The sequence below is a fragment of the Pholis gunnellus genome, assembly GCF_910591455.1.
Source record: "Pholis gunnellus genome assembly, chromosome: 1".
Classification (NCBI taxonomy): Eukaryota; Metazoa; Chordata; class Actinopteri; order Perciformes; family Pholidae; genus Pholis; species Pholis gunnellus.
In genome coordinates this window covers 3,137,792-3,151,559 of record NC_136528.1, presented here as the reverse complement: position 1 = coordinate 3,151,559, position 13,768 = coordinate 3,137,792, and the positions used below count along the sequence as shown (strand labels likewise).

At 43.1% G+C, this 13,768-nt stretch overlaps 1 protein-coding gene across 1 annotated transcript in view; it reads right to left on the bottom strand.

Annotated features, from left to right (window-relative positions):
* The window catches only part of LOC306697618 (plakophilin-3-like), a 29,307-nt gene extending 21,134 nt beyond the window's left edge, over positions 1-8,173 (bottom strand). Inside the window, exons 1-2 of the mRNA XM_079161624.1 lie at positions 7,922-8,173; positions 337-425 (exon numbers count right to left, since the gene is read on the bottom strand). Coding sequence (XP_079017750.1) covers positions 337-425; positions 7,922-8,126 — 294 coding nt within the window. The 5' untranslated portion in view covers positions 8,127-8,173. The remainder of the gene's footprint in view (positions 1-336; positions 426-7,921) is intronic.
* Positions 8,174-13,768: the final 5,595 nt, after the last annotated feature.

The window sequence follows — 13,768 nt, the reverse complement described above, 5'->3', positions numbered from 1 at the left end:
GACTATTTTCTTAAATCCTGGCAACGGACCAGATCTCAGCAAATAACTTGGGTAGTTCAATCTCACAACCAGGTTGCTTGTGTTGTGTATCTTTGGACTGCATGAGTAAACTCCACAAAGAAAACCATCAGTCAAACTTACAAGTCTCTGGCTGGGAGACTACAATGACTCCTCACAAGTCCACAAAGAATATAATACCTAAACCATCCACCAGTTCTTGTAGTAATATCAAAGAGCCATCCTTACAGGACACTGTAAGTGTAAAGTTTTAAGTTGTTGTGTTAATATGTTCTTGCATATTTACAGTGTAATGCAGTACTGGCAGGCGGTACTCACAGCCATGACGCGGCTGGGTGTGTGTATCATGGATCTGGAACTGAAACCAAGGGTGTGGGAAAAGCTCTTGGCCTCAGGATGGTTGTAGTCTAGAAAAAGGAAAGAAAGAAATATTAGTGTTTTTGATCATCATGCCATTGATGGTTCTATGTATAACCCTTTATGATCGTTTTTACAGATATTCAGTTTTATAAAAAGCACAGACCAACTATTAATGATAAGAAGACGTAGAAGATTATTACTTGCAAGACTCCATACTCTCTTTCTAACTGATGTCACCAGTTGGAAGGAAAACTAGCTTTTTTTTGGTTTCGGCTGGGAACCAACTTTTCGGGTTCTGAACAAATTTAGTTTTGATGAAAATGCTCATGACGTTTCAAACTTAGGTGTGCAAACCGTAACGGAACTCGTTGAATGTTGGTGGAAAAGGGATGTGATAGTTTGATCCGAACCCGTCTCCCAAACGTTCTCTATTGTATTGTATCTCTGAGAGGAAGGGCTGCTGAGATTTGTCTACGAGATTGACCCAAGGAAACAACGAAAAGTCGTTCGTAAGCATATTAACATGCCGTTGTTATCACTAAACAGAAATCATCATGTAAATCACATTTAAGTCTTTGTAGATAACAGTGATTGGGCAGAACTACTGTAAAACAAATGAATTCCCTGAACTTCACAGATGCTAATAATGTACTCAGACATCAAGGGACCTTAATATAGATTGCAGGATGTAACCGCACGTTTCACACTCTCAGAGTCTTGAGCACATTATACTGTAAAACAATATACACGAGTGAGCTGCTAAGAGTTGAGCAGAGAGAGGAAGGTGGGCGCTGCCTGAAGTTAACGGCTTGGAGAAAGAAACAACACACGCCATCCGGGTCCAGCAGGACGGAAGGAAAGGGGGGAGGAGGGGGGGGGGGGGGGGGGGGGGGGCCTGGCCCTGCATGCCTGAACGTAAGCATCATCAGGTCAGGGGTGAGGGAAGCTCAGACACGACCATCGCAGTAAGGAGAACACACACATAGTATATGTAATCCGGATCTCTTATTACACAGCAACAGAACCACAGGGATGGCAAACACCTTTACATATAAGGAAGATTTAATTTGCACAAAGTAAGCCAATTAGATTCAATGTATCAATATTTAACCGAACGCGCCTCCATTTTTCAAATCTTATCCTCAGCCCTACCTTTTTTTTTTTTATGTAGCTAGTAGTGATCCACGGGTCGACCCGTGGGTTCTGAGAAACTAAGAAAATACCACGAGTTTGGGCGGGCAGGTCAAAAAGTGACAAAGCAGCGCCCCGAGTAAGTTAGAAATAGTCCAGCTTCTGTTCCCTTCTCTCTTTCAAACACACACACACACACACACACACTCTGGACAGCTCCCGGGTTGGAGCTGCAGCAGGATCAGCATCAGAGCCGCAGCACTCAGTCCTATATATAATGCATGAATTTGGCACTTGACGGGTCGGGTAGTTAATTGACATATATTGTGATGAGCCGAAAAACAATCTAATCTGGCAACTCTGCTAGTGGATGTGTTTGGACGTGCATGATGATGGCGGACAGATCAAGTGTCTTCACGTGGAGATAGTCTCACTTCCTAACGTTTGTACAGCCTACGTTGCTTAGTAGATCTCATTGATGTGATATGATTACAAATGAAAACTGTGTCAAATTGAAAAATAAAACACAATACACTTTTTCAGATTCCACATATTGGAAATACAGAGTACATGCAATATACTGCTATATATGACATTTAGAGCATTAATATAGCAGCAAACAACCATTTGCTATGTAGAGATATAGTGGAGTAACGTCTACCTGAGCAGAGAATGTAGTCACTATCCCTCCCGTGTGTGTTGTAATCAGAGCTTCTCCTTGCTTTGTTGAAATGGCCCAGACCTTTTAGTGCATGTTAGTGCATGTTAGTGCACGTGAGTGTGCCCCACTGGCTGGCTCACGGCCGCCCCTCTGCACTGCGCTCATGTGACGGTCACGGTCGACAGCATATCATCCGACCTCCGGTTCCCCCTCAGGTAAACACGTTTTGCTCTGTCAGCACGTTTGCCGTAGTTTGTACCGTTAGCGCTGTCAGTAACGTTTGCTAGGAGCCGCCAGCACAGGCGTGGCCATGTTGAGAGCCGCTGAGAGGCAATCGAAGCGCTCCCAATCTTGTACAATGCACCTTTAAATTACCCCAGATGAGACCCCTTATTACCCTGCCTTCAAACTTGTCTCACAACACGCCATACAAACTCCTTCTGTTCAAGCATAACATGAGCTTTTCTGTGTATGTTTCTGACCTAGCTATCTATCTTGGTCATGATCCAGGAGAGTGGGAGTGTGTCCAGTAGGGGATCTATTGGAACGCCTTGCAATTATCCAGACTTCTCTGTCAGGGTGTCTGGTGTTGTCTCCAATCTACCCTAGATGTGTCTTTTAGCTCTTCGTTGAAGGTTTGTGAATCACATATCCGTTGTATTACTGCTTCAAATACTGAGAGAAGTAAGTCAAATGGTTAGGTAACAAAAACCACACTTGCATGCCATGAGAAATCCATAATATGGGAGTGCTGCTATCTTTAGTATGTTTTTAATCAACTCCTCTCTCAAAGTTTTATGACGCTGATTAAGCCCAGATGGCTCCTACAAAACAAGAAGCCTCTCAGTGATTTATGTATGTGTTGCGTATGGAATGTGCGCTTCTTCTCTCATTCGCCAGTATTTGGTCATTGTATCCAGCCGAGCCTTTCTCAGCCCCGTGTTCTCTCAATCCGTTCTTCGTCGCAAACTCATTTTTCCGCTGTCCCATGACATCCAAAAAAACAACCTCCAACACCTTGGTCTCCGGCACTCTAAACTCCACCCACAATAACCAGAGTCTTATAACTGCACGCAACATTAGTTACTCTCAACAATGCAAAAGCGTGGGGTGAAATGCGCAACATACTGACGATCCTTCAGGCTAAAAGGCCTAAAAGATTTGCATTAAAAGAGGCTCATATGAGATTTGCAAGCATTTTGATCGTCGCTCCACGGCTCTCAACATGGCAACGCGTGAGCCTGCGGCTTGTAGTAACGATGCTAACAGCGCAGTACAAACTATGGCAAACAGAGCTAACAAAGTTTACCAGAGGGGGGAGCTGGAGGTTGGGCGCTACGCTTCTGCGACTGCGCTGTCGGTCGGGATGCCGTTATTAGCTGTAACCGCACACCATCAACACACACAGAGGGAGAGGGACCTCATCCTCTGCTCAGGACATTAGGTTTTTGCTGCTAAATTAATGCTCTGAATGTCGAATAGCTCCTTTAAGCAGAACAGTTGAGACGGGGATGTGTATAGAATTGACTCTTTGTCATTTCGTTGGATCAAAGGTTGGACCTTGGCCTTGGTGGTTAGGATGGTTACTATGTGCCCTTTGCTTGTTATCTTACTCAACTGTGAATCTAACTTTATTCACAACAGATGAGAATATGGATGTTTTCACAAGCTGTCAAACGTGGTAGTTTTTATTACCTCAGGTAGTGAAAAACGACACGGCTCTGAGTTTCTGACAGTATGTCCAACACTCGTTATTTTAGGTCACAGGATAATAAAAGGCCAGAGGTGCTTTAACCGTTATTGTGTTATCAAAATGTAAGTACATCCAATTTTCTCTGATGCTTAGCCCTCTGACTCAGTGATAAATATGAGACAATGACAGCAGGCCCGACCCCACCGGCCAAAGTGCACACCGGTCTAAAATAGACTCTGATAACGGGCTGTGAAGAGGGGATTGGAAAGGAATGTTCCACACACTGGGTGGTCAATGAGCTTCGGAAGGGTGATGAACCACACATCAGCTAACTTTTTTTAAATGACAATTTAAAGAGTAGAGTTCATTCACACTCACCCACAGTAGCGTCTCTTGTGACTGCACTCATTTCCTCCTAAGTTTAGCATTATGTTGCTCAGCTCACCCTCTCCATCTGTTTCCTTTGCTTTCTTTTTTTTTAGTTTTTTGTAGCTGGACTGCCTCCAGATTATGTTGAGTTCAGACTACAATGTGTGAACTTCATCCAACTTTTTTCTCTTTCAGTGGCATCCAACTTGAAATGTCACACAAAAGAAGTTCCAAACTAAGGTCACAGCAGGTAATGTGCTGATTTCCTGACAGAATTGTACTTATTTGGACTATAGAAAAAAATAAACTACAATATGCTTACCTAACTTTAAACACCACACCTCTTTACCGTAAAACACATTTAAAGTCAAACTCACACTTCAATGCTCCTTACTTTTTGTGTTAGGAAATCTAAATTAAAGCAATGCTGCAGTTATTGTGCATGTTTATACATTTTAACACCGTTATTTGGCATATTTCAGGAAACAGCATCTCAGCCTCGAAATGCCACCTGGGCGTTTCCCATCCAGGCGCAGCAGATGACATGGATGGATGCCTAATGTTTGATTGAATCCATATTATAGTTATGAGCATTTTAATTTCAATATAATAATGACATCCATCAATCAATCAGTCTCTAACTTTTAGCGACATGGGAGGTGTGTGTGGATTCACAGTCCTCCGTACTTCCGTATTGCAATACATTCTAAACTACATTCCTACTTTTGGGGCTCCAATCAGATGGAGTGTAGCTCCCGTTGTCTGGTGCCGTCCTTTAAACATCTTTAGGCTGTGTGTGTGGAGGCAACGAGTCATTTGGGGTAAAACTCTACGTTACAGAAAGAAAATAATATCAAATCGTAAAACTGCGAATGCGTAATAGAACATTTCTAATGAAAAGGGATCCTTGTTGGCTTGGAGATATGCCGTTAGTCAGTCATTTTACTAGTGAAAGGAGGCCTCGCTCAAGCTTACATGCAGCTCTCAGAACAACACCCTGACCCCCGTGATGGGTCACACTGAGGTGCGGCTGTCTTATCAGACAGGAGAGGGAGTAGCGGTCCATTTCTCCTTCCTCTCCCTCACTTTCCTTTTAAAAAAGACGAATGCGAGGTCACGACTCGGCCCGCGGTGAGACGGATGAGGATCATCTGAGAGGCTGACTGGAGCAGAGACTATCAAGAGGTGGTTCTGTGTGCTCAATATTCACTTCTTAATTAATGGAGCAGCTGTTCTCATTCAACGTGTGAACAGTCATAACTATGAGACCGTCCTGACCGGACCTCTGATGTCATAATTAATGTTTCCATAGAGAGGGAAAAAAACAGGAAATGAGCAGGAAGTAACACACTCATGGTGCGGTTCTCATACTGCACAAATACCAACCTGTGTAGCAGACGAACTATACAGAACTATACATAAACAGCTATTCTGCCCTCTTTTACATACATTCTGGGTAAAACTGTGACATTTTATACATTTATAAATGTGTCATCTGCTATCAAAAAACTACGAAATGGCTTTTTAAAGTAAAATAACAAGAATAAACGTTGTGTTTTTTTCCACCAAAGTGCTGTAACATCAATCCTCTGGAGACTTTTGGAACAAACTGGACGACAATAATAACCGTGTGCATGCTTAGCTTTAACACAGGGATGCTAACAGCTCTCTGGCTGCGCCCCTGTCATATTATTAGAGCCAAAGCTGGAGCCCAACATAGTCCTGAGGTCCCTATTTTGTTCAAAATTCCACACCATGACGAGAACGTTCGTGACTGCATGCACAATAATGTTGCAGCGGTGCGCTTATATTCTCTCCAGACAGTTGGGTACGTGACATTTGATTTTGGTATGCGGCTCTGCTTGTCCTCAGAAACAAAATAATTAGCCGTTGGCTTAATTTGGCCCAATGACGTCTACATCTTCGAAAATTCAGGAGATACAGTTCTTCGAAGCAACAGAATCATTACATTTTCCCATAATGCAACTGTATGGCATCCCTCATTTGACCCTCCCTGCCTCCTAAATGCCCACTTCCGTCACGCTTTCTTTCGCCTCCGGTCTGTATCGCAGATCTTCTGTAAAACACGAGCTGAGTTGACCCCTGATGACGTCGTCGGGGTTGGAAAACTAAAGGTAGAGCATTGCTGACTTATTGACTTTTTTCTTAGTCTTTGTTATCGACCGGGCGCCAACACTTCAGAGGCTTATCTTTTAGAGTAAGACCGTTTAATGGTTACATTTACCCCCAAAACCCTTCCTGCCTCTGGAGCCAAACCCAGAAGCCCCCTCTTGTGTGTTCAAAGGGTGTACACTTACACTACAGGAAAGTGATACGTTTAACCCTCAGAGTACTCGGATCAAAGAAAAACGGCATATTTTATACACTGGCCTAAAACAGATACCTGCAGTTTCGTCTCTAACTTACAGAAAGTCACATCAAACTGCACGAGATTAATGTTTAATGAGCTGCTCTGTCAATGAATGCCAAACTTACAAGTTGACCCCCTGAGAACAGATGTTAAGTCATGTTGCATGACATCGTGGGGTGGTAATGGTGAGGATGCATGGTAATTACACCATAAACAGGGTAAGAATGTAACACAGCCAAAAAAAAAAGACAACATTGTGAAGTAATGCTATAATGCACAACACTGTAAACCCATGGACACTTTAGAGTCCCTGTAAAATAAAAGTGCCACACAAAATATCATAAAAGTATGTGTTGTTAACACGCCACAGACACTATTATAATGTAGCTCTTACTGGAATAAATAGGAACAACAGCCAGAGTATTAAACAATCAAATCAAGTTTGATACAATAAATACAATACAATAAACTCAGGATGGAGAAGAAAAGGCACTATGGGGATATTTACAGGAGCAATGTGGTAAATACGGATTCATAAAAGTGTTAAAGAGCGAACAACGGTTCACCAAACCCACAATTCAATCCGCATAGTGTCTAACATTTCACTGGTTTCAGTTGGTTTCACCATCTATCTATGAAATCACTCGCCTGTGCCCTGGTTTAAAAGTTAAAGTGTTTCTCATTGGAAAACAAATGTTGAACTTCAATATCGTTTATATTAATAACAACCGCTCATGTGACTAAATCATTCACAAAGGATTGCACAAAAATAGGCTTTACCACATAGTTATTTCACAGAGACTATCTATTTAATGAAGTGCCAGAAAGCACGCTATATATCGTGATATGTGTATCACTGCCAAAGCTGGCAACGAAGTTTACGCAGCCAAGTGATCGGACGTTTGCTGGAGGAGATGGTGGAGACTAAACACGGAGCTAAAAAGGAGACCGGACGTTAGACTTTACACCCATCAGGTGGCCAGACGACTCCAAAAACTAATGTTATTGGCTGATAATAAGTCACTGTTGTGTTAACAACTTGTTCCATCGCCAAAGTGGTAAAAAAAAAGACTATAGCAGCAGTAATTCTTCATTCCAGTAGTGAAGCCTATTGATCACTCAGACAAAGTGGCATTAACAGCCCAAATGTTGGTCTGTCTGTGTGAGTACAGCTACACTTTACATCACCCTGCTTTTTAATTCCATATCAGTTTTTTACTGGTGATTCTGTCCATGTTATTGCATAACATGTATTTCATGGCGCTTCAACCTGCTGTATGTTGGCTGGAAAACAACATCTAGAGGAGGACTGGCTCACCTGTTGATCCGATCAGCGCGTCGTCCAGTCGGGGCAGGGAGGAGGACCTCTTCTCCGCCAGCCGCATCCGGACCTGCTCCCGGACCCTCCTGGCTTTGGCCACCGGGTCCGGAGACGGGCCGTCCGAGGGAACCACGTAAGCGGTGCATGAGGTTTTGGGCTGCAGAGCGGACAGAAAACAACCCTCCGCCACCGCCACACTCATGTTCACAGTGTTAACAAAAAAACAAGCTCACACTCGGAACAAGAAAAGAAAAGTAAAAGTAGGGGGGGGGCACAAGGTCCTGCAGCGGAGAGGGGGAGGGAGGGGGGGCGCCTCGAACCGGTGTGAGGCTCCGCTGTCTGCGCGTCTGCTGTGAAATGGAGACCGGTCAGCGACTTTAACTGTCTGGAGGCGGGACGTTCAGGGGGGGGGGGGGCAACAGCGACCCACCTACTGTCAGCACGAGCGCGTCTCCGAGAAATGATGTTCACGACTGACTTGCGACAGCAGATGAAATGTCACGCCACCCGGTTTACGGTTTTCTTTTCAATTAACACCGGCTACTGATGAAATGTTGTTTATCACCACGTCCACATGCAATACAGGCAGGTCTTATTGCTGGTGGCGAGTTGCAAAAATAACCAGCTATAAAATGTTCTCTCTGTTTTTTTTGCAACATTTTATCTGCTTGTAGCTGATGTAAGCGATCACGTGTCGCAATATATCAATATGAAAGATGTTCGAATTAATGGAACCGTTCTTAAAGAAATGTTGCGCAGCCTTTTTTTCCCATAATCAAGTTTGTAGCTAGTGTGTTGCCCCTGGCCATGGACGAGTGATCCAACACACCTCATGTGAACTGAGGTTCTTGGCAAAGTAAACAAACTCAAGCTGACTTGCAACATACACTTTCCCAGAGAGGAGGGCCGTTGCAGAAGTGCACGGTGGGTACAGCTTATCAGCAGGTCTGATGAAATCCAGATGATTGGAAGTGGATGGCTCTGGTGTCCTCACTCTTTTTCTTTTCTTCTTTATCATCTGTCAGCCTGAATCTGACAGCTGCTGTGTAGGCCTCCTGTGTAGGATGTGTGACTTTGGTGACTCCCAGAGCAACAAACACAAAGTGGCAGACAATGCAAAATAATAATAATGATGAAAACTATTTGTAGGGCCTATTTAGGATGATTTAAGTCAGACAATGAGAGCCTAAAACTCAGAGTGGAGACGGTCTATTGTGTGGAGAGTTTCTGAGGTGAAAGAGGATCACGAGGAGTGCAAGAGGAGTGTCCAAAACTGGAAAGAGTGAATCGTGCGCTGTGTGAACTCCTCGCACTCTTGTTTGAATCTCCAGTGATCTCAGGCAGAAAAAAACGCACGCTCACTGTGACCAAATGTAATAAATGTGTCATCAAATGTTAGTAAACCTCGATATTACGTCACACGTGTGTATGTTGCGCAATACCTTGAAAATAATCATTCCTATCCCAACCGAGATGATGACTGGAGCCGTCGGGAGGGACAGGGTGGAGTGAAGTTCAGCTGAAACAATAATAATAAAATATTGCTCCCAATGCTCATGAGAAGCAGAGGAACATGTTTCCATGTAAACACAAAATGCTACTGGTGAGGTGAGGTGATCCAACTCTTACATAATGTTCTTCTTTGGCCAACACTTCAAATGAGTGACAGTTTTGCTAGAATAAGAGCCGCTTTCTTTGTTGATCAGGACTGGGTTGTTTCAGGGCTCAGGAATGTGGAAATGACCTCATCACCCCGGAAGCTGACATGAGAGTTGTTGGGGGTTTGGTCTGAGGAGCAGCAATAAGTCAGGGGGAAGAGAGCCTCTTCCCTGGGAAACAACCCTGAGACCCATGAGGCTTTCACACAAACAGAGAAAACCACTGACCCCCACTGTGGGTGTGGACGCACTGAGGTGGCGTTCTGAGGACAAGCTATGAAAAAAATGTCAAAGTAAATTCATTCCAGCTGAATTTCCCCCCTAATTGGATCATTTTGGGGGTAATCACAGGCTATTCAGACTGTGTTTTAATCGTCAGGATCCCACAGAATTGCAGCTTTAATGTACGGCTGTGCTCTTATGTTATTTACTTGTCGTGCGTCCAAGAAGGTTTAAGAGTATTTCTGAGCAGTATTTTTTCAAATGACTCCAGATAACAAAGAAACAAACGCGTCCTCATCCAGAATAACATCAAAGTCACAGAGACTACATTAAAATGGGATCTTCCTTTTTATGTCAGGGATTTTAAAGATTATAACAAATTAGCAACAGCAATAATAATAAATAAAACATACATTGATAAAAAAGAAATTACGGTTTATCTGTTTTCGGAAAAACGGTTCCCAAATCGTTTCATTTCATACGTTCCTTATTTTTACACTGGGTTTGGGACCAACCTCTTCGATAAGCTCCCCTAAGTCCTCACCCAGAGGAAAATGCCTGTAAGTGCTGACAGATTTGGTAAGATGGCCGAACCTGTCAAAGGTACGAACTCCCAGCATCACGACTTATATCGACCCGTTGATTGGAAGCAACGCTCCCAAGATGTTTGAACCTTGGTCGTTCATTGGCAGCCATGGGGACGGCCCATGTGCTATAAGAACAGCGCTGGGATTAGTCATTCGTGGTCTTTCAGAAGTTGCCTCCAGGATTGCTCTGTGTCGGTTGGAAGAAATGCTGAGTAAGCAGAACAACCATGCTTTCAAACGAAAGAGCTATGTGGTTGAAGGAGAAATGGAGAAGAAACTGGCAGAACTGTAATTTGAGGAGGAGGCTGAGCTCAAACGGAAGAAGAGGAGGAAGCAGAGAGAGAAGGTGCAGCAGAGACGGAGAGAGCTGGAGATCAAGGCCCAGAAGAAGAAAGTAAAGTTGAAAAGGAAGGAGATCGTCGCCTGGCTGATCAAACGGGTTCCTGAGGCCAGGTCCAGGAAGAAAAGGAGAAATCTAAAGCCTGCAGATATCGTGGTCAGGATGGATCCTGCTGGCCCACAAGGGTCCTGGCCACTCGGACGAGTCATGGAGGCCTCCGTGATCACACTTGTGTGTTCAGCACGTATGCAGACAAAGTCTTATGTCCTTGAAAGGCCGGTGAATGTGCCTCAGAAGCGGGTCGTCACTCAAATCAAAACATTGGCGGTTCGATCCCCGGCTCCTCTAGTCCGCGTCGATGCGTCCTTGGGCAAGACACTTAATCACAAGTGGCTTCCGAAGGCTGTGGCATCGGTGTGTGAATGGGTGTGAATGCTTCGATAGTCCTTATGAGTAAAGGAAGTCCATTTAATATCTACCATTCAAACTTTGCCCGCTCTATGAGACTTCAGGGTAGCAGGTCTTCTCAAGTATCCTGTGTAAATGGAACTGAAATGTATTCATCGCTGTATTATTTTGATTATGGCACCTTAAATTGTAATTCCTAGAATTGTATTGATGGCTGGTCATTACAATTTGGGGCTGGTATGTAGGAGCCATTTCTGGAGAGTGTGTGTAAGGACATAATCGGACAACACACAGAGTGACTTAAAAAAAAAAAAAAATGAGTTACTGCAAGCCTATATATTTATAACAAGCATGATGTATGATGCATGTGTAACGCAAGCTTACTTAGTTTTTTACGTTAAAATGACTGTGTTACTCTCAACCCGGCATGTACAAAATGAACATTCTGCAGGTTCTGATCTCCAGCCAACACCCATCACATGTCTGTAAATACAACTTTATGTCACTGTACATTGTCTGTCACATCAGCTTCTGTTTGTGTATAAAATGTTAAATGAAATGACAGCAGCATCGGCCCTAGTTCTGTCTCTTGTATTTGCACTGTTGAAGTCAACAAAGGAACGGTTTCCAGGGTGTGTAGCTTCAAAGGCATAACTAGCGCCAGATGTGTTGTAGGAGCTCACCTGGATCCCATTGTCCATGGTTCTGAAAAGAGGGAACGCCCTCTGATTCATCCGATCATTGTTTGATGTCGCGCTCCATCCAGAATGTGTTACTTCACTTAACTCTGAATTACGAAAAGATCACATATAGCTAGTGTTTCGTGATGTTAGGTGTCGTTACAGAAATCATTCTACATTTTGGGAAATTTTCTTTCCTGCCTAGAATTACATGAGAAGATCGATGGCACCTACATGGTCTGTTGGCTACATATTACGACAGCCAGGTGACAGTTAGCTTAGCATAAAGAGCGGAAACAGTTAACCTGGATCAGTCCAAAGATCAATACACGACATATAACGTGTTATTGGTAAGCTTTAGGGTAAAATGTTTTATCTCAATCACAATCTCTTTTGCACAAAATCAGTTTAGTCATGATAATAATAGAATTTGAATTTGTTATCTAATAACATTAAATGATGAAACTAGAATTGTTGGCGAGTGTCACTTTCGCTCACAATGGTCATTGATTAACGCTAAATGACCAAATACGTTTCAAAATCCATCACTGACGCAGACAGAACAGAAAACAGTCTTCTTCCTAACTGTCTCTGTCCACACTCCCTCTTGTGCACCAGGTGACAATATTAGTATACATATATATAAATATATATATACAGTAAGTACAGTGACAAAAGATTTGAGAGAGCAAATTGTGAGTACTACTGTATGCAGGTCGACATTTGAGTGTGGATCTGCACTGTAGATTGAAGTTCTGTAAGATAACTCTGGATAACACCAAATACAGCTCTATGTCTCCATCTGGTGGTTAGAAAACGCCACTGCACCCGCTAAAAGGATGAGCCTTCACTTCCTGGTCAAATTGAGCAGGTGACACAGCTCTCAGTGGAAGTTTGTGCTCAGGGCCCTCAGACTGACGGCTCAGATAGCGCTACACGAGTCCTCTTGCTGATCAAATCATCACATTTCATTCACAGTTCTGTCCCGGTACACAAATGTATTTCTACTGTGATCTGCGCATGTGCACTCGTAAAAGTTTGATTTACAGACCGAGTAGTGCTTAGACTTTGTTTTGTGCTCTTTCAAATCTTTTGTCATCACTAAACTCCCATAGAGGTTTCTTGTCCTGTCAGAGTAAAGCTATGAGAAGCATACACGTCAAAGTCACCCACGTCTGAATCACTTTAACAGACAGATTAAACAAGCAGTGTTTTGTATTCCTTGTCTGGAAAAAGGGCTCTACTCTATATGGAGGACATTGTCTAACATAGTAAAAAATAAAGCCTATTCAAGTTTAAATGATTAGCCCTATTCACACAATACTAGTATTACCTGGGGATATATGGTTTGTATTCATTGTAGAGGTCGGCTTCTTCTTAATTCCGTGAGAATCTGACCCGTCTGTAATCTGTCATGTAAATAATTCCGCGATATTTCACCAAACACAGAGCTCGTGTGATAACATTGGTCCAGTGTGCATCTTGGTTTGGTAGAAGTTTTGACGCCATCTTTGGTGCAAATTCTGGAGGCCGAAATAGTCCTGTATAATATGATAGTAATTGTCATAGTATATATAAATAAAATATAGCATTATATTTGTGATGTAAGTGGGTGTTATGCAGAGCCTTGATGTCATTTCTGTAAAATACAGACGCTACTTATCCCATGTGAATGGGTCACATGTCCCACAGACATGGGGGGTCATTTCTAAATCCAATGAAGTTACTAGCCTGGAGATAACAGGGCTATTGTCTACGATGACATCTACGAGAGGCAATGTTTTAATTTAGTTAAATCCCTAATAATAAATTAACAAAACCTTTTAGAAATATTACTCTCATTCTTTTTGTAGTCACCTTACGATGCAAGAACGGGCCTTGTTAGTCACCTTGTTACAGACATCACTGGCTCCGGTGATCCTCGACGAGGATGGCCGGTTTCCATTTCT